This window comes from Entelurus aequoreus, linkage group LG03, assembly GCF_033978785.1.
Source record: "Entelurus aequoreus isolate RoL-2023_Sb linkage group LG03, RoL_Eaeq_v1.1, whole genome shotgun sequence".
In the NCBI taxonomy this organism is placed as follows: Eukaryota; Metazoa; Chordata; class Actinopteri; order Syngnathiformes; family Syngnathidae; genus Entelurus; species Entelurus aequoreus.
The window spans coordinates 14650840-14673460 of record NC_084733.1 but is presented as its reverse complement, the minus strand read 5'-3'; the positions used below and the strand labels follow the sequence as shown (position 1 = coordinate 14673460).

At 38.5% G+C, this 22621-nt stretch overlaps 1 protein-coding gene across 1 annotated transcript in view; it reads right to left on the bottom strand.

The window, feature by feature from the left end:
• Positions 1–9007: 9007 nt before the first annotated feature.
• Positions 9008–22621, bottom strand: part of LOC133645571 (programmed cell death protein 10) — a 28929-nt gene continuing 15315 nt past the window's right edge. The window contains exons 3-8 of the mRNA XM_062040409.1: positions 21423–21476; positions 19591–19708; positions 16046–16172; positions 15895–15973; positions 15731–15813; positions 9008–9880 (exon numbers count right to left, since the gene is read on the bottom strand). Coding sequence (XP_061896393.1) covers positions 9799–9880; positions 15731–15813; positions 15895–15973; positions 16046–16172; positions 19591–19708; positions 21423–21476 — 543 coding nt within the window. The 3' untranslated portion in view covers positions 9008–9798. The remainder of the gene's footprint in view (positions 9881–15730; positions 15814–15894; positions 15974–16045; positions 16173–19590; positions 19709–21422; positions 21477–22621) is intronic.

The window sequence follows — 22621 nt, the reverse complement described above, 5'->3', positions numbered from 1 at the left end:
TACTAATAAAAGTTTCAATCAATTTCAATCAATCAATCATGCTGTGTATAGACAAACACATCAAGTTTATAGTAGTAAAAGCTGCAGATTTTTTTAAAACATTCACAGCGTTGCATTCAGGAACTCCGTGTGATTTACTGTCCAAGCAGGACCTGAGTCTGAGTACTGTTGCGTCGGACCAGTTTTCCTCTCAGGGAATAAAAGACACTGGTCACTCCCAAGTTCTTTCGGATGACATATATGTTGAGTAAGAAGGACCACCAAGACAGAATAGCAATATTATCAAATTTTACTAAAGCTTTAGGAAACCAGCCCTCACAATGCTATAATAGCAGCGTCAAGAATCGGTCTGAAAATCAAACTGAAAGAGTCAGCTTATTTAGTATGAATACAGCCCCCTCCCACACAGAAAGAAATACAGCCTTAATGTTCTAAACTGATAAGGTAAAAAGGGAGTACATTATACTCCCAATACACATTCCAGCGCCTTCAAGGTGAAACACAGAGTTTACTAACGGACATAAGATACAAGCACAAATATTAGCTGCTTTAAAGGCCTACTGAAACCCACTACTACCGACCACGCAGTCTGATAGTTTATATATCAATGATGATATCTTAACATTGCAACACATGCCAATACGGCCGGGTTAACTTATAAAGTGACATTTAAAATTTCCCGGGAAATATCCGGCTGAAACGTCGCGGTATGATGACGTATGCGTGTGACGAAGTCAGTTTAACGGAAGTTATGGTACCCCGTAGAATCCTATACAAAAAGCTCTGTTTTCATTTCATAATTCCACAGTATTCTGGACATCTTTTGCAATTTGTTTAATGAACAATGAAAGCTGCAAAGAAGACAGTTGTAGGTGGGATCGGTGTATTAGCAGCGGACTACAGCAACACAACCAGGAGGACTTTGTTGGAGAGCAGACGCGCTAGCCGGCGACCTCACCTTGACTTCCTACGTCTCCGGGCCGCCAAACGCATCGGGTGAAGTCCTTCGTCCTTCCGCCGATCGCTGGAACGCAGGTGAGCACGGGTGTTGATGAGCAGATGAGGGCTGGCTGGCGTAGGTGGAGAGCTAATGTTTTTAGCATAGCTCTGTGCGGTCCGGTTGCTAAGTTAGCTTCAATGGCGTCGTTAGCACAGCATTGTTAACCTTCGCCAGCCTGGAAAGCATTAACCGTGTATTTACATGTCCACGGTTTAATAGTATTGTTGATTTTCTATCTATCCTTCCAGTCAGGGGTTTATTTTTTTGTTTCTATATGCAGTTAAAGCACGATGCTATCACGTTAGCTTGTAGCTAAAGCATTTCGCCGATGTATTGTCGTGGAGATAAAAGGCACTGAATGTCCATTTCGCGTTCTCGACTCTCATTTTCAAGAGGATATAGTATCCGAGGTGGTTTAAAATACAAATCCGTGATCCACAATAGAAAAAGGAGAAAGTGTGGAATCCAATGAGTCAGCTTGTACCTAAGTTACGGTCAGAGCGAAAAAAAAATATGTATTTCACTGCATTCTAGTCCGTCACTCTAACGTTCCTCGTCCACGAATCTTTCATCCTCGCTCAAATTAATGGGGTAATCGTCCGAATCGCTCTAGCTGCGTTGAAAACAATAGGAAAATATGAGGGAGTGAACAACTGACAACGTCACGCTACTTCCGGTAGGGGCAAGGTTTTTTTTTTTATCAGAGACCAAAAGTTGCGAACTTTATCGACGTTGTTCTATACTAAATCCTTTCAGCAAAAATATGGCAATATCGCAAAATGATCAAGTATGACACATAGAATGGATCTGCTATTCCCGTTTAAATAAAAAAAATTCATTTCAGTAGGCCTTTAAACATGACTATTGATAAAGAAAAAACTCTTGAAAATATCTCATTCTCACAGTACCAAACCCATGCTTTTACTTACAAGCGACAGGCCGTTCTTAGGATCGCTACAGTCTCAAAGTGACTCCCATTTCTGCCCTCGGGTTATATCGATTACTCGGCTGGATGAAAAGCACTAAAGATTTCTAGAGGAATTTCTGCCTCCTCAGTACGGTCATCATCTTGGTGAAATTGTAACACAATAAAACTTGGATAACTCCTGTATCAAATGACCGCTGCTCACACGGTCACTAAGGTGGCCACTATGTTTGACACATCAACTTAATGTGTATTATATTTATCCATGAGAGCATTTTTGTTGTAAATTGTGAGGTGTGTCTGTTAAAATCATGGTTGTTTTTACATATGATGACAGATGTGAACAAGAGCATGTATTGTCTTTGTGTGATGATGTAAATGAGGTGTGGTTGTATTGTATATTAAGTATGTGTCCGTGAAAGGGCATTTTATGACTTTTCTTAATTTGATTACCTGCTATAGCAGGGGTCGCCAACGCGGTGCCCGCGGGCACCAGGTCGCCCGTAAGGACCAGATGAGTCGCCCGCTGGCCTGTTCTAAAAATAGCTCAAATAGCAGCACTTACCAGTGAGCTGCCTCTATTTTTTAAATTGTATTTATTTACTAGCAAGCTGGTCTCGCTTTGCCCGACATTTTTAATTCTAAGAGAGACAAAACTCAAATAGAATTTGAAAATCCAAGAAAATATTTTAAAGACTTGGTCTTCACTTGTTTAAATAAATTCATTTATTTTTTTACTTTGCTTCTTATAACTTTCAGAAAAACAATTTTAGAGAAAAAATACAACCTTAAAAATTATTTTAGGATTTTTAAACATACATTTTTACCTTTTAAATTCCTTCCTCTTCTTTACTGACAATTTAAATCAATGTGGAAGTAATTTTTTTTTTTATTATTGTAAAGAATAATAAATACATTTAAATTTAATTCTTCATTTTAGCTTCTGTTTTTTCGACGAAGAATATTTGTGAAATATTTCTTCAAATTTATTATGATTAAAATTCAAAAAAATTATTCTGGAAAATCTACAAAATCTGTGGAATCAAATTTAAATCTTATTTCAAAGTCTTTTGAATTTCTTTTAAAATTTTTGTTCTGGAAAATCTAGAAGAAATAATGATTTGTCTTTGTTAGAAATATAGCTTGGTCCAATTTGTTATATATTCTAACAAAGTGCAGATAGGATTTTAACCTATTTATAACATGTCATCAAAATTCTAAAAATCTTAATCAGGAAAAATTACTAATGATGTTCCATAAATTATTTTTTCAATTTTTTCAAAAAGATTTGAATTTGCTAGTTTTTTTCTTCTTTTTTTCGGTTGAATTTTGAATTTTAAAGAGTTGAAATTGAAGATAAACTATGTTTCAAAATGTAATTGTCATTTTTTTCGTGTTTTCTCCTCTTTTAAACCGTTCAATTAAGTGTAAATATCATTAATTATTAATAATAACATAGAGTTAAAGGTAAATTGAGCAAATTGGCTATTTCTGGCAATTTATTTAAGTGTGTAACTGGTAGCCCTTCGCATTAATCAGTACCCAAGAAGTAGCTCTTGGTTTCAAAAAGGTTGGCGACCCCTGTGCTATAGTATGATTTTATTGTCATAATTTTATTGCATGATTTTTGTATCCCTTTAATTTAGGTAGCCAGGGACTGCAGATGGAAATGAGCTATTTAGCTATAACCCGGTACAGAACATATCTGTCTTTGAGCTTAATGTTTCTGTGCATTGTCCCTTCAAATAAAGACTAGACTAAACTAAACCATTGATTCAGTCCATTACGATGCTTTACAACTGAATAGATGCATGCTGATTTTGGCGTCTTCTTTTTGAATCACCATGTATATCTAAAAGTTGTTTTGGTCTTTACATGTGCAATGTGCACCTCTCAAGCAGACCAACCACCCCGACTATGTTCCGTCATTTTTATATTTACACAAGCCGATCAGCAGTTCCACAGGAGAGGCAAATTTTACGTGGTTATCAGCGGAACCGGCGTAGACCGCTTTCTTTTTTGCACAGGAGCAACTTGATGCTGAGCCAGAAGTACTGCAAGATTCAGATAAGGACATTTTTGATGCGCGTGACACTCATTTAGAGAGAGATCTGTACGCCCGGCAGCGAATCAAAGAGCCTGAAGATGACTTAGCTGCTGTGGAAGAAGAGAGGAACAGATGGCAGCAGGACAAACATCAGTGCATCAAGGATCTGGGAGTAGCAGCTGAGAAGCTGGAACATAACATGACATCATCATCAAGGAGGGTTCAGGACAGTGACACGAAATGTCCTTATCTGACCGGCCTTCCTCTGACTGTGTACCGGACAACATTTAAGCACCTGATGAAGTTTGTCGATCACGCTACAAATAAGGACTCGTTGTCACATGAAGACCAGTTTTTTTCTTACACTTCTACGACTAGACCTGTCATTTCAGTTTCTGACCGATCTTACGAACCCCGTGAAGTGAAGTTGGCACGTTGTGTAAATGGTAAATAAAAACAGAATACAATGATTTGCAAATCCTTGATATTGCGACATCTAGTGGACACATTTAGAACAGCAGTTTCTTTCATTAAAAAATTCCGGGCCGGGTAAAACCTGTTCGTGGACCTGATGCGGCCCGCGGGCCGTACGTTTGACATCCCTGATTTAGCTGCTTTGCACAAGGCAAGGCAAGGCAACTTTATTTGTATAGCGCTTTTCATACTCAAGGCAGCCTCAAAGTGCTTCACAGACAACAAAGTGAAATGAAAGAAAATAAAAGCAAAATTAAAATGCGGACAATAAAAACAAAAACAGTGCGGACGTTAAAAGTTAAAAGATTTAGCTGAAAGCTAAGGTGAACATAAAAGTCTTCAGTCTAGTTTTAAAAGTAGTCAGAGTTGGGGAGAGTCTGACATCTTCAGGAAGTTTATTCCAGCTATTTGTTGCATAGTGACTGAATGATGCTCTCCCTTGATTTGAGTTTACTCTGGGAACCGCTAACAGATTGATCTCAGAAGATCTTAGTGATCTAGAGGGCTTATATAGTGGGAGCATATGGGTGATATACTTGGGTCCTAGACCATGTAGTGATTTATATGTGAGCAGGAGGATTTTGAAATCAATTCTCTGATGTACAGGGAGCCAATGTAAGGATTTAAGAATTGGTGTAATGTGCTCACATTTTTTGGTCTTTGTTAGAACTCTAGCAGCAGCGTTCTGAACAAGCTGTAGCTGCCTGACAGTTTTTTTTGGGAAGACCTGCAAGGAGACCATTACAATAGTCTAGCCTACTGGTAATAAAGGCATGTACAAGTTTTTCTAAGTCTTGAGCTGACATGAGCCCTCTAAGTCTTGTTACATTTTTGAGGTGATAGTAGGCCGATTTTGTTACTGATTTGATGTGACTGTCGAAATGTAAATCAGATTCTAAAATAACCCCAAGATTTCTGGCTTTATTTGAGGTTTTCAGGGACAGTGATTGAAGGTGTTGGACGACTTTAAACCTTTCTTTTTTAGCACCAAAAACAATGATCTCAGTTTTATCTTCATTTAGTTGTAGGAAATGTTGGCACATCCAGTGTTTGACTTGCTCAATGCACTGGCACAGAAGATCTATGGGGCGATAGTCATTTGGTGATAGCGCTACATAGATTTGGGTGTCATCGGCATAGCAATGATGGTCAATGTTGTTATTATTTTGCATGATTTGTCCTAGTGGGAGCATATAGATGTTAAATAAAGTCGGCCCCAAGATTGAACCTTGGGGGACTCCACACACATGACTTAAGTAAAGTGCTATTGATGTTATCAGAGCCAGGAAACTTAAGTCTACAGTGAAAAGAAAGACATTTCCGCTCGACTTTGCTCTATGAGAATGCGTTTCAGTTCCTCAATTTGGTTTTTCAAATCTTGCCACTGGTCAAATCTCAGATAAAACGTAAATAAGAGCACCTTACTATCATAATGCTGCTTTTGCTCTTATTTTGATGAATGCCAGCAATTGTCTTCATACCCGACCAAGCTGAAGCAAGATTCCCTGCAGCCATTTTGTTCTCAACTTAAGTTTCCTACATTTGCCTGTAATATTTCAACTTTCACTTCCTTTAAAGCGGTTTCCATGTCCCCTCCTTGACTAAATCCTTGTCTCTTCCTCTTTAGACTGGATTTGACCTATTTAGACATCCAAGGTTTGTTATTAAGATTAATCCTAGTAGTCTTGGTGGGGATAATCATGCTCTAGTAAAAGAAACTATAGAAGCAGGTGACATCAGAGAGTTTGTGGATATTACACGAGTCGGAGAACACCTCCTCAGGGGTGCTAGAGGTGGGGGAAGTAATCGATTTTTAGATGCATCGCAATTCAGACATGGACAATTATAGAATCGATTAGTAAACGTCAATAATCGATTTATTTATTGTAAATAAAGCAATGCAGACAGTTCTAAAATGTGTCTGACTGCAGCGAGCCACCTCACTGAGAGATCCGAGCAGCTCCTTTATTATAGGGCACTTATGTTCCAGTTTTGCACACATTTTCATTAATTAACTAAATCCATCTATCCATTTTCTGGCATTTGATTTAACTGTCTCTTATTCCAAATGAATAGTTTTTTTTAAGTTGCAAGTGATAAACGCTTATTTAGTGAAATGACTGCATCAATATACATAAATTAAAGATGCATCAATAATCGATTTTAATCGAATCGTAACCAAATCGTGAGGTGCCCAAAAACTCAAATCTCTAAGTGATGCAGTCCAAAAAACACCCCTGCAGACAAGCAGTGGAATCCTCAGGCCAGATGTTGACCTCTGTGAAGCGCTGTGAATATTTTCAGATGCACTGTATCTGCTATTAATGCTTCACAGCTGCAGAGCAAGGCAATAACTATTACTCCTTACTGTACCCTTTCCTTACGCAGTGAATACCAGCTCCTTCACTCTGTTGCAGGACTAACCTCAACCTCCTCATGCTCTCTCAGGGAGAGCATGTCCCAAATTCCAAGCTGCTGTTTTGAGGCATGTTAAAAAAAATAATGCACTTTGTGACTTCAATAATAAATATGGCAGTGCCATGTTGGCATTTTTTTCCATAACTTGAGTTGATTTATTTTGGAAAACCTTGTTACATTGTTTAATGCATCCAGCGGGGCATCACAACAAAATTAGGCATAATAATGTGTTACTTCCATGACTGTATATATCGGTATCGGTTGATATCGGAATCGGTAATTAAGAGTTGGACAATATAGGAATATCAGATATCGGCAAAAAAGCCATAATCGGACATCTCTAGTAGTAGCTGTAATTTTAGCCGCGACTCATTCGGCCAAAGTCTCTAAGAGGAGTTTGTTAAAGACGACCCCTTTTTTCCCCCTTAAAATTGGGCAAAAACTATCAGCGCAAAGTTTGGCGCCATACCACACCGACATTTAATGACATAGGAAAAATGTGATTAGTAGTATGTTTAGTACATACACACACATATACACAGTTTTGTACTATATGTAATTTTAACCGTGACTCACTCGGTCAAAGTTAGGGATGTCCGATAATGGCTTTTTTGCCGATATCCGATATTGTCTAACTCTTAATTACCGATTCCAATATCAACCGATACCGATATATACAGTCGTGGAATTAACACATTATTATGCCTAAATTTGTTTTGATGCCCCGCTGGATGCATTAAACAATGTAACAAGGTTTTCCAAAATAAATCAACTCAAGTTATGGAAAAAAATGCCAACATGGCACTGCCATATTTATTATTGAAGTCACAAAGTGCATTCTTTTTTTTAACATGCCTCAAAACAGCAGCTTGGAATTTGGGACATGCTCTCCCTGAGAGAGCATGAGGAGGTTGAGGTGGGCGGGGTTGAGGTCGGGGAGTACCGGGGTGTATATATTGTAGCGTCCCGGAAGAATTAGTGCTGCAAGGGGTTCTGGGTATTTGTTCCGTTGTGTTTATGTTGTGTTACGGTGCGGATGTTCTCCCGAAATGTGTTTGTCATTCTTGTTTGGTGTGGGTTCACAGTGTGGCGCATATTTGTAACAGTGTTAAAGTTGCTTATACGGACACCCTCAGTGTGACCTGTATGGCTGTTGACCAAGTATGCATTGCATTCACTTGTGTGAGTGAAAAGCCGTAGATATTATGTGACTGGGCCGGCACGAAAGGCAGTGCCTTTGAGGCACGCCCCCAATATTGTTGTCTGGGTGGAAATTGGGAGAATGGTTGCCCCGGGAGATTTTCGGGAGGGGCACTGAAATTCGGGAGTCTCCCGGGAAAATCGGGAGGGTTGGCAAGTATGACTGGGAGACGCAACTGCTCTGTACTTCTCCCTACGTCTGTGTACCACTCCGTACAGCTGCTTTTAAAAAGTCAAACTTTACTTTTTGAAACAGATACCGATAATTTCCGATATTACATTATAAAGCATTTATCGGCCGATTAATATCGGACTGCCGATATTATCGGACATCTCTAGTCAAAGTCCCTAGGAGGAGTTTGTTAAAAGTACGACCCTTTTTTTTGCCGAAAAATGGAAGACGAAAACCAAGATGGCCGAGGTCCTGTTTGTTTTCAGGTATGGGTTCCTGAGACTTTTATGTCTGCAATTTTCGTGTCGATATGTGAAACTGGTAGGTGGCACTAGAGAGCCAATTTTGAAATGTCTTTTTCGGTACCCATCCATCCGTCCCTTTTCCATAATATAACTTTTTGCCATACCTGATGCGCCTGCAAAACATGGGACTTTTCATGCATGTTAAGGGCTTCCAAACATATAGAAGAAAAAACACAGCAAGTTCAATAGGGCCCTTGCGGTGGTCTGCATCGCCCCTGTGGAGCTTGCTCCGCTGCTCAGGCCCTAGTGAGGCAAAACTACTCACCCTTTTGAAGACTTCATGACGAGGTTTTTTTGCAGCGCAGCACTGTCACCTAGTGGGGGTTTATAGGCATCGCTGGATATTTGATGGCGTTGTATGTCAAGTCAGTCCAAAATAAAAGCAAAAGTGGGGTTCATGCTTTGGATGCTCACTGAGCTGTAAACTGGCATGCATTTCAAAAGAAAAAAACAAAAAAGCCTAAAGTGATCATTTGGAAACTATTTATTGAACATTTGCAACCAGGTTTCAGTTAAATACAGAATTTGTCTCTCTCGACGTCGCCCTGACAGCAAGGACCAGCTCGGCGTGCTTACACTCGGGGAGGAGCAGGGAATGTTGCAGGGCATAAAAAGTAAAATAAGGCGCACACGTCGTGCTGGAAGTCATTTGGCGTTGTGTCGTCAGATAGTCCAGAGAAATGAAATTTTGCGTCTAAAAATGTCCCGACGCCGCCGCCGCCTGCCCCGCTCTTTAATAAAGAAAACAAAAAACAAAACGTACGGACGAGAGCGACTTGTCGAGTCTCTGAGCGCGCGCCGCAAAGAGGTAAAAGCGGAGGAAGCCAGCCAAGACCAGCCGGAGGCCGTCTTTCATGTGTGGCTATGATTGCAGGTTTTTTTAAGGAAAATGATCAACATGAATATATTAGAAAAATGGCAATTAGTCTTTAATAAACACCTCGCCTCACCTATCCCCCAAAAAAGATCAGGGTCATAAATTAAAACTGTCCAAATAAAATCAACCTAGCAGACTTTTGGGCCTATTTCAGCCGAGACTGGAAAGACTTACACAAATGGCACTTTTCAGTCCCTTCAACTGGAAAAGGTGACCCCCAACCCCTAAAATCAACTCTTCCTAATTTACAAATATGGGTCAGGCGCTCATCAAGCTTCCACCACAGTAGCCACATGTCCCTCCCTGAACCCGCCCCTTGCTACGCCACAGCATGAAGGGGCATGGGGAGAGCGGGGGGGGTCTGCGTGGTCCTCTGCGGGCTAGGCCACAGTTTTGAAGGTCTGCAGTATGAGGTTGGTTTGGTGGATGAGCCTGTTAGCGCTGTTGAAGACATTTATCGCCCTGGGAACGAAAGGAGACAACCGGCGGTGAGAAAACAAACAAGACAAAAGGAAACAAGAGCAACCGGCGGCGTGATGACACAGTTCAGTTTCCACCAAGCAGTGCAGTTTGGGTTTGGTCGACACATCAGTCAGAACGACAAACAACGGGGGAGAACGAGGGTCTCCCGTGTCTGAACAAAAGGAGACACTTTTATCCACAAGGAAACTAGAAAATTGGCCGTTGCAGCCAAGTGGAGAGTGTAGAACCCAATTATGTTGACAACTTGTCTATGTGAACCAACTCATCAACATACCGTTCCACCGTGTTGTGCTAATTAAAAAGTGCCAGTTTAAGTCAACATCATTGCTAATAGGGCTGGGTCAAATAATGGATGATGGATTATCTTATTTTCGGGACTATAAATCGCTACCTTTTTCCCCAAGCTTTGATAGGATAGGATAGGACTTTATTGTCTCTGCACAAGTACAATGAAACTATGTTTTCAGCACAAACCCGTTCAGGATTAGACAAACAAACGGTGTACAGGGTTACAGAACAGGAACGCTGATGGGTCGCCACGAGGCACCCCGTAAAAGATAAGAAAAAGGTAAAACGCTGGGGAAGAAGATGAGTAAAAAAATATAATCGTAGATTAGGATGTTTGATTTCCGCGAGCAGACATTACAATGACTTGTCGGTTCTATTCGTCCATGCTGGCCCTCATATTAAATTTCTCCTTTTCAGCAAGCTTCTCCATGATGTGATCCATCTTGCGATTCAGTTCAGAAATTGAACCCTGCGCCTTATACAAAGGTGCAGCCAATCTATAGATTTTGTTTTCGCTAACGACCATAGGCGCCGATCTACATTTCTGCTAGTGGGTCCCTGGTGTGAGTGTAATAAAAATATTGTTTAAAAGTTCAGCGAAGTTTATATCCCATATGATTTGCGGCTTTATTATTTTGTAAAACGGACCAAACTCGCCACAAAATTAACTACAACAAGATTGATTTTTCAAAAATTATTTTAAAGATTGAAAGTTGCCATCAATCCCACGTGGGTGCTCGGGCCCCGAAGCACCCATGCAACCATAATGTTTGGTATACAACAAAATTACATACTAACACCGACAGAGACTGAAAATTTGTATTATTGTTTTTACTATGGCGCTATCTTTTGGACAAATTTGCTCACTGTAGTATGTTGAAGAGGTTAATTTGGCCTACTGATGTGTATTTATAAATGGTTGATTTATATAGGCTAGTAAAGTAAAGTTTTGTACATGACAAGTTTCAAGCAAGGTAGCCGCAACTTGTCAGGTACAAAACTTTACCTTACTAGCCTATATAAATCAACCATTTATAAATTGCTCACTGCAGGTTCTGCGAGTTGACAGTCTACAGTATTTCCTTCGGTTTCGTGCCTTGAAACCGGAAGTATAAGTGCCGTTCCATCTACTCGTCGTCCATCGCCTTTCTACCGTATTTTTCGGACTATAAGTCGCAGTTTTTTTCCATAGTTTGGCCGGGGGTGCGACTTATACTCAGGAGCGACTTATGTGTGAAATTATTAACACATTACCGTAAAATATCAAATAATATTATTTAGCTCATTCACGTAAGACACTAGACGTATAAGATTTCATGGGATTTAGCGATTAGGAGTGACAGATTGTTTGGTAAACGTATAGCATGTTCTATATGTTATAGTTATTTGAATGACTCTTACCATAATATGTTACGTTAACATACCAGGCACGTTCTCAGTTGGTTATTTATGCCTCATATAACGTACACTTATTCAGCCTGTTGTTCACTATTCTTTTTTTTATTTTAAATTACCTTTCAAATGTCTATTCTTGGTGTTGGGTTTTATCAAATACATTTCCCAAAAAAATGTATCAGTGCGACTTATATGTTTTTTCCCTTCTTTATTATGCATATTCGGCCGGTGCGACTTATACTCCGGAGCGATTTATACTCCGAAAAATACGGTATATATCTGCGGTTTATATTCCAATGCAGCTAATATATAAACAAATATTTTTCCTTCTAAAATTAGTAGGTGCGGCTTATATACCAGTACGCTCTATATTCCCAAAAACACGGTAATATTTAAATTTTGCGGTATCGATTTACAGGATGTAATATTGATTTTCCAACCTTGGTGTAGTCTTGTGCATAAAGCAGCAGCACCACACTATGCTAACAATAGCTTAACCAAGAGTTGTTTATGGTAAAGAGAAAAAATAAAGCAACACATTTAAGACAATTTCATAATTTAAATGTTGATTGGATAGAATCCAATCGTGAATAATCAAAATCAAATCGATTTGGGAAATTGGCCGTGATAATCAGCCCTAATCACTAGGCTGCTATTGCCTAGCTACACAGCATTATAACCTGCAAACAGTGACTTCCTGTTCAGAGCAAGGTAATCTTCAACAGGGTTTCTACAGGTATCATATCTAATTTAAAGCTTTTTAATGCCATTAAATAAATGATGCCCATGTCCTACCGCATATAGTTATTAAATATACTCAGAAGCTTACAATTGTGAGTATAGACACAATTGTAAAATGTTGACAATGACAATCTTGAATAGTTAAAAAGTTTACATGAACTATTACTAGAAAATACATGCAACAACATTTCCTGCAGTAATACCGTATTTTTCGGAGTATAATTCGCACCGGCCGAAAATGCATAATAAAGAAGGAAAAAAAACATATATAAGTCGCACTGGAGTATAAGTCGCATTTTTGGGGGAAATTTATTTGATAAAACCCAACACCAAGAATAGACATTTGAAAGGCATTTTAAAATAAATAAAGAATAGTGACCAACAGGCTGAATAAGTGTACGTTATATGAGGCATAAATAACCAACTGAGAACGTGCCTGGTATGTTAACGTAACATATTATGGTAAGAGTCATTCAAATAACTATAACATATAGAACATGCTATACGTTTACCAAACAATCTGTCACTCCTAATCGCTAAATCCCATGAAATCTTATACGTTTAGTCTCTTACGTGAATGAGCTAAATAATATTATTTGATATTTTACGGTAATGTGTTAATAATTTCACACATAAGTCGCTCCTGAGTATAAGTCGCACCCCCGGCCAAACTATGAAAAAAACTGCGACTTATAGTCCGAAAGATACGGTAACTCTGTTAGAATGGTGTATAAAATATATGACTACAAAATAATCTAAACGACGGGTGTCAAACTCATTTTAACTCAGGGGCCACATGGAGGAAAATCTATTCCCACTAACCCAGACTTGTAAAATCATGGCTTAACTTAAAAATACGACAACTTCCGATTGTTTTCTTTGTTTTACTTCTTCCCAAAAAAGAACAAGCACATTCTGAAAATGTACATATAATGAATAGGAGGATGATTATGTTTCTTGGAACACTCTGCTTGTACTTTTTGTTTTATTTTCACAAAAACATTTTGTGGAAATGAGGGTGCCAAAGCACGGTGTGTTCGAAGAAAATGATGTAAAATGGCAGGTTTTTGCGTTGGGTGGAGGAGGAAGAGCCGCAGCCCCACTTTGTTGTGTACCTCTTGCTTGCTCGGCCTCTGTATAAACCATTTGCTTGCCGAACAGAATTGCTATTGTGGCATCTAGTGGACAAATTGAGAGCAGCACTTTCTTTCACTTCATTTCAAATGCAGCTCATTTACACTTAAGCAAACTCATCTTGTGGGCTGGATTAAACCCCGGGCCGCATGTTTGATATCCCTGATAGAGATGAACAGCAAACAGCCCAGGTAAATATGCAAGTTTGTCAAATTGTGGTCAACAATCACGGGTTTTTGATCATTTTAATTTAAAATGATAATACCAATCGTTCGACGGCGTTATTGTTACATCCTTTTGTTGTCCGAATGGCAATATACGGTATATACCGTTATCTTAAACAAAACGTGCAAAGTGCTTAAGGTTGCCTCAGTGTTTTATGGCTAGATAACCAGTGTTAAGATTATTTTTGTTGTAAGTAGTAACTTAACATGTTGTTTATTCTAAATTAGTTAACCATTATTATGTCAAAGCAGTTTTCGTTCATTTTAATCATTACCATTAGGTTTACAGCCTCACGCTTGTGAGGTTTATAGCCTCACGCTTGTGCGCGGGGATAGATGGAGCTTCTACTGGCCCACTGCGCTGTTCAGTTTGAAACTACTCTTCAGTCCACCCATCCGCTATACTAGATTAGTCCACACGGGCTATGGCGAGAGGCACTTTCAAGCCAAGGAGTAGCTATAGATATAGGTTTTCAGAAAGAGGTTCCGCAGCCTCCGAAGCAGAACCTCCAGGTTCTGTAACAGCTTCTTCCCTCAGGCCGTAAGACTCTTGAACGCATCATAAAAATCCCCTCAACTCCCCCTGAAATGGATTAACTCACTGGAATAAAAAAGACAATATAACATACATCCATAAACGTGGACGCATGTGAAAAAGTGCAATATATTTATCTGTACAGTAACCTATTTATTTATTTATATATGTACCTTATTGCTTTTTTATCCTGCACTACCATGAGCTAATGAAATGAAATTTTGTTCTTATCTGTACTGTAAAGTTCAAATTTGAATGACAATAAAAAGGAAGTCTAAGTCTAAGTCAAGCAAACTGTTGTATGTGTAAATAAATCTGTAGTCACTCAGCAATAGCCAAATGCAGACAATGACCAAAGCATTGCATCACTCAGGAGTCGAGAAGTAGCCACCCGGGCCGCCATATTCTTTTGAAAAGTTTGTTGTGTTGCGTGGTTGTGCGCCAGAAGAGCTTACGTAAACACGCAAGGGACAGGGTTGAGCAAAAATGATTGCCCTGTGTTTCGCCCTTTAGAGAAGAGTAAACGGCCGTAACAAAGCCTTGGCTATTTCTGATTACCGTATTTTTCGGACTATAAATCGCAGTTTTTTTTCATAGTTTGGCCGGGGGTGCGACTTATACTCAGGAGCGACTTATGTGTGAAATTATTAACACATTACCGTAAAATATCAAATATTATTATTTATCTCATTCACGTAAGAGACTAGACGTATAAGATTTCATGGGATTTAGCGATTAGGAGTGACAGATTGTTTGGTAAACGTATAGCATGTTCTATATGTTATAGTTATTTGAATGACTCTTACCATAATATGTTACATTAACATACCAGGCACGTTCTCAGTTGGTTATTTATGCCTCATATAACATACACTTATTCAGCCTGTTGTTCACTATTCTTTATTTATTTTAAATTGCCTTTCAAATGTTTATTCTTGGTGTTGGGTTTTATCAAATAAATTACCCCAAAAAATGTGACTTATACTCCAGTGCGACTTATATATGCGGGCTCTGTACCGAGGATGTCGTTGTGGCTTGTGCAGCCCTTTGAGACACTTGTGATTTAGGGCTATATAAATAAACATTGATTGATTGATTGATATGTTTTTTCCTTCTTTATTATGCATTTTCGGCCGGTGCGACTTATACTCCGGAGCGACTTATAGTCCGAAGAATACGGTATGTCAACAACCGTTTGTGTCGAAGGGAGTCAGCCAATTAGATACTCAGCTAATGAGCGACCAGTAATGGTTCACATAGGAAAGCCAGGCTGACCAGGTACTACAATTAGTACCTTGTAGTTAGTGCTGTGCTAAATATACAAACAAATTGAATATATCTTACCTAACCACAATTTGATGATACACAGATAAGGCGCCCCAAAAAAACATATAGCATTATTTTATATATTATTTTGGTGTCTTATCAACGTTCCCCACAAAAAGGACCAAAGTGAACTGCGAGGTGGAAACAGGGGCATACTGCACCTCTCTGTGCTGACGTGATACTTACTTTCCATCTTTGAAGTACGTTTTGAGGGTGTCGCTGAAGCTTTTGGAGTATTTCACAAACTCCTTTTTCTGATGCTCCAGGGCCTTCAGCAGCAAAAAATTAATTAAACATTTAGGGGAAACACTACTAGGACGAGCGTATGAAAAATTAAGTGAGCTGCTCACTCTGCGATTCTGGTACTGATATTTCTTGATGACATTGTTGACTGTGTCCAGGAGCTCTTTTATGGCGCTGGCTATGTCTCTGTGGGGAAAGCAACCAATCATAACACGTTCTATAATCTGGCCAACAACAGTTTTCTCCGCTCGTACTCACTTGATAGTCTGTAGGAAGCGTACTCTGTCGTTGATCTCGTCTGGGATTTTGCTGAGGATGTGTTTCAGCGCCCTGGCCTTGTCGTTCAGGTCCTGGAATTCTTGCTCGGGCCGTTCGATCATGAACTCTGATGGGGGAGAAAGGCGATTGCTTAAATCAGCTGATAAACAGGCATTTTTTTGTGCTCTAGAGGGCGCTCACAGCCCAACAGTTAAAAAACCAAGCCCTAGATGACCGCCAAAAAATAGAAGTTACTCAGCTGTGGTCCGTATGAGCTACAGTTTTAATACACTTTTTTGCCACATGTGGTAGTAATGAAAATCTCAAACAAACAAAAGAAGTCTAAAAGGTAAAGTCATAGGCCCTGTTTACCTTGCACACCAAAGTGACACCAATCTGATACTTTTTGCCAGTCTGAAGCCCCAAAGTGCTTAAAATCTTTTCACATCAGATTAGGGCCACAACAGAAGGTAGGTCGAATCCAGTTGAAATCTGATTTGATCAAATGTGACTTTAGTCTAAACAGAAATTACTTCCTGAATGCGACTTTTGCATCATCTTTGGGCAAACTATGTCATTCGTGTACGCAGGAATACGCAGCCGCCAGCAGAAGTGAATATGTCTTCACAACATCAGAGTTTGTATTGTATCGGCGCAAATAATAGTTTATATATATATATATATATATATATATATATATATATATATATATATATATATATATATATATATATATATATATATATATATATATAAAAAAAAATTGTTTATTTATTTTATATATATATATATATAAAAATATTTTTTTCCTGAGGGAACTCTCCTGAAGGAATCAATAAAGTACTCATATATATATATATATATATATATATATATATATATATATATATATATATATATATATATATATATATATATATATATATATATATATATATATAATAGGGCTGCAACTAACGATTAATTTGATAATCGATTAATCTGTCGATTATTACTTCGATTAATCAATTAATAATCCCCAAAAAAAGACAAACTACATTTCTATCCTTTCCAGTATTTTATTGAAAAAAAAACAGCATACTGGCACCATGTTCTGGACATTGGGGGTGCAGCATACACCAATAATAACACAGAAATGTAACTCATCAGAACTGAATCAGATTTTGTACATGTTTCTGTTGTGAATAATAAAGGATTCATTTTAGGCTGCCTCTAAATAATAGCATGAAATATTCCAGCACCTTCATAACGTTTAGTTGTACTAAAGCGTCACTCAAATCTAAATATTTTTATATACCGTAGCTTTATCGGGCCCGGCTACATTGATACATTATGAAACCAACCTGAGATATTTCTGTCCGTTACGTTTATTTCCAAATTGGTAACCGTGCGTTTTCTCTCTCAAAACGGAGTCAAATGTGCCGGAGACACATTATCAGCCCCGCATTGCAACAAAGGCATAACGTTAAAGTTACTTACAAAAAAGCTGAACTCATGAATGCTTGTTGCCACTATGGACTTAAAAAGTTACGTACTGTGAGTTGTTCCCTTCATCCATGGCTCCAACATGTTTCCTTTTCAGGTGCTCCTGAAGCAATGTTGTACTTCCGTGCCATTTTGCAGGAAACGCTCTTCTTTGAAGTCTTTAAAGTAAAGTGTTCCCACACTTTTGACGACTTAGGTTGTACACTTTTCTCCATTGAAGCAATAACCTCAAGATGTTTCTCCGCTAAACTATCGGTACTGTTTTCCTGCGCCATTTTTCAAATGTTTCCAGACGGCGTCGTCACGTGAGCTGTACATGACACATCATTGGCTAGCTTACGCCACCTCATGAGACGTAGCCTCAGCGCCGCCCTGGCGCTGTTTTGTACTGTTTTTGTACTTATTTTGATTATTGTTTCTCAGCTGTTTGTAAATGTTGCAGTTTATAAAAAAAATAAAAAAAATTTTTAATAAACTTAAAAAAAGCATCCGCGCATGCGCATAGCATAGTTCCAACGAATCGATGACTAAATTAATCGCCAACTATTTCTATAATCGATTTTAATCGATTTAATCGATTAGTTGTTGCAGCCCTAATATATATATATACACACACACACACACATATATATATATATATATATATATATATATATATATATATATATATATATATATATATATATATACACATACAGTACAGGCCAAAAGGTTGGACACACTTTCTCATTAAATAAGTTTTTTTTATTTGTATTTGTATTTACATTGTAGATTGTCACTGAAGGCATCAAAACTATGAATTAACTTTTATTTTTTATTTATATTTATTCTGGGTGTATATTTACTATCTGCCTATGCTGAGAAGAAAGTGATGTACTAATTATTTTCCATTTGTGACTGTACCTTTAACTTATGTAGGACCTGGGGGGGTTTATGTGTGTATGGGGTATGTGTTGGGTTGCTGTTCTTGGAAGTGGGTGGGAAAAAAAGGGGAAAATGTGATTACTGTTCTATTGTATTTTGTAATACCTGTCAAATTCAATAAAAACATTTATTAAAAAAAATTAAAAACTATGAATGAACACATGTGGAGTTATGTATTTAACAAAAAAAGGTAAAATAACTGAAAACATGTTTTATATTCTAGTTTCTTCAAAATAGCCACACTTTGCTCTGATTACATTTTTGCACACTCTTGGCATTCTCGATGAACTTCAAGAGGTAGTCGCCTGAAATGGTTTTCACTTCACAGGTGTGCTTGAAGATCATCGAGAGAATGCCAAGAGTGTGCAAAGCAGTAATCAGAGCAAAGGGTGGCTATTTTGAAGAAACTAGAATATAAAACATGTTTTCATTTATTTCACCTTTTTTTGTTAAGTACATAACTCCACATGTGTTCATTCATAGTTTTGATGCCTTCAGTGACAATCTACAATGTAAATAGTCATGAAAATAAAGAAAACCCATTGAATGAGGAGAAGGTGTGTCCAAACTTTTGGCCTGTACTGTATATATATATATATATATATATAGAGAGAGAGAGAGATAGAGATAGAGAGAGAGAGAGAGAGAGAGAGAGAGAGAGTATGTAGCTGAGATAGGCTCCAGCGCCCCCCGCGACCCCGAAGGGAATAAGCGGTAGAAAATGGATGGATGGATGGATGGATATACGTTTTTTATATTGATCGATAGCGGTAATTATTGATACTTTTTATGACTTATTTAAGCCTACCAATACATACAGTAAAACAATTTCCAACTTATGAGTGCTATTTATCAGTGGAGAAGGTGTATGATAGCCAGGTAGGATGAGCACGGCTAAAGTAATAAAATAATTAAGGTAGATTAGAAGGTAGTTGCAGATTTGAGACACTAAATGGCAGTAGTGTATAAGCTATTGAACACTCGACAGACAAGTTCGAGAAGCTACTCATTTAACCGACACATTGGAAGTGTCACGATGTTGCCGCACTGTCTGCATTAAAACCAACAAAACTAAAGACAAGTTTCTGTTATGGAGTTGATATATCAAGACAAACGTCAAGTTTACGATGACACACCTTCCACATCTTCTGCGGCCATGCGCAGCAGCGATTCTGTGAAGTTGATTTGGACATTTTTCTTCTCCAAGATCTTCATGATGATGTCCTGAGTCAGGCCAGGGTTCTCCCTTTCCGCCTGGACAAAAACAAAAAAGACAAAAAAGGAAAAAACACATTTTATTGAACTTGTAGAATGGAAATAAACACACAAAAAAGCCTGAAATGGAAAATAAAGCAACAAGTCATAACATGGCGAAGAAAAGCTGAAATGTCGATACTAAAAACCAGGAATGTGACACAATAAAAAAAAATATTGTGATGTTTAACCTTACGATGCAATTTATCAATGTGTTCTCACCACAAATGGTTCGCCCTGTAAACTTCTTTCATCGTTCCTTTTTTGTGGGTCCAATCACGGTTTTACGTGTTTAGAGAGGGACAAGCGGTAGAAAATGGATGGATGGCTGCACTGTAGCATCCTCGCTATCAAGTTAGTGGCTAACATCCCTTCACACTGTAAAGGCGCTGGTAAGTGAGCTACCAAAAAAAAAAAACATGGACACTTTACAATATAGAGATAAACTAATTAAAATATAATGATGAATCCAAAAGGATAACATCAACATGTAACAATCAAATAAAGAACAGTGTTGAGGCAGTTACCGATCTCAGGGCGGACACTCTAACCACAAGGCCACTGACCAGGCAGCAACATTTTAAAAATTGACCAAAATGGTAAAAAAAAATTTAAAAAATGTTTAAAAAAAATAATAAATTACATATATATATATATATATATATATATATATATATATATATATATATATATATATATATATATATATATATATATATATATATATATATATATATATATATATATATATATATGTATGTTAATACCAATTAATAATAACAGCTTTGTTTTAAATATATGTATACATGTTTTTGCCGTCACATTGACCATCGGGGCAGTATAGCTCGGTTGGTATAGTGACCGTGCCAGCAACTTGAGGGTTCCAGGTTTGATCCCTGCTTCCGCCATCCTAGTCACTACCGTTGTGTCCTTGGGCAAGACACTTTACACACCTGCTTCCAGTGCCACCCACACTGGTTTAAATGTAACTTAGACATTGGGTTTCACTATGTAAAAGCGCTTTGGGTCACTAGAGAAAAGCGCTACATAAATATACTTCACTTCACACCCCTAGCCACGCTCCCACCACCACAGGTATTTGGCAATCTCGGGGAAATCATAAAGTGTAGTAAAAAATGGACATTTCTTTCGACTGTAACGTCGTAGATGAGCAGACACATGAACAGAAGCACTTATTGTTCACTACAGCATGTACACAATTGAACATCACATGCGCAAACACCTAAATTATTCAGCCGGGAATTACACCACTTGAGTTAGAGGGGGAACCCGTCAAGTGTCAGTCACGCTGCAAAACAGCTGCGAGGTGCTTATGCGCGTCCGCTTGCTTTGTATAATGACAAAGCTGCCGGGCCTTCATTCATATTTCATGTGTACACGCTCATTAGCAGTCACGCACCAGCCGTCTCCTTCTCCCTGCCAGAGAAATCACTGCACAGCGGCGAGACACGGCCAACACGAGCTTTCAGACGGGTTGCCAGGGGTGAAAGACGGATGGCGTGTCGTTCGGGGGTCAAAGGTGAAGACCCCGATGTCAGCGTTGATCAAAAAGGCTCATTTTACACAGCGTGACGCTTAAAGCAAGACCAAAGTTGTGATCTAAAAAAGTGTTGTGGTAAAGATGTGACTGCACGTCATGACAGGAAGGCAGCGGTTAGACGAAACCGTCTGGTTCGCTGCGACGCACGCTTACCTTGATGAAGGCTGCTCTGAGCGTCTGAGCTGCTGATAGGTTGATCCTCTCCAGCTGAGGTAGCAACAACAAAAAGGACAGCGTCAGTGATTTAAATGACAGGCACGCTTTTACACTGGCACCAAATACATTATCCATTAAACTAAATGATTACAAACCACAGTTGAGCTGAGCCAAATAACATTAAAAAAGTCCACCACAAAGTAGGGCTGAACGATTACGGCAAAAACAATAAACACAATTATTTTTGATTGATATTGAAATCATGATTGTTTACGATACAAGTGACCGTGAAATTCCAGCTCCAACATTAAAGTGGGTGTTGCTTCAGATGCCATTGTTTACTACAAGTTTGCAACCACGACAACACAAAGGAAGCTCTCAGGTAGATAGAGAGTTGTGGTTGCTTACACAGCAAAACACTGCCCCTTAGGATTTTGAAAGATAATTGCAAATCATACGCCCGACCCGGCCAACGCTAAAGCGCCAGAAAAAAACTACACACCAAGTTTTCATTTGATAACGTCACATGTCGCGGTATTATTGTTTAGACCAGTGGTTCTTAACCTGGGTTTGATCGAACCCCAGGGGTTCGGTGAGTCGGGCTCAGGGGTTCGGCGGACGTCAAAACACACCAGACTCATCCTGTAAATAAAAACTTCTCCCTATCGGCGTATTACGGATACCACAACAGCAGAAGTCAGACTGATTTGCAGGTGTGTAATTTCTTGTGAGTTTATGCGCCGTGTTGGTTTTGTTGTTTGAACAAGGTGATGTTCATGCACGGTTCATTTTGTGCGCCAGTAAAAAAAACATGGTAACACTTTAGTATGGGGAACATATTCACCATTAATTAGTTGCTTATTAACATGCAAATTAGTAACATATTGGCTCTTAACTAGTCATTATTAAGTACTTATTAATGCCTTATTATAACCCTAACCCTCTAACCCTGGCCATAACCCTAACCCTAACCAATAACTCTAAATTAAGTCTTTGTTACTTAGAATATGTTCTCCTAGTGTCCAAAAAACTCTAAATTAAGTATTTGTTACTTAGAATACATTCCCCATACTAAAGTGTTACCAAAAACATATAACTGTCTTGAATTTGAAAAAATATATATATATTTTTTTTTCACTAAAGAAGGGTTCGGTGAATGCGCATATGAAACTGGTGGGGTTCAGTACCTCCAACAA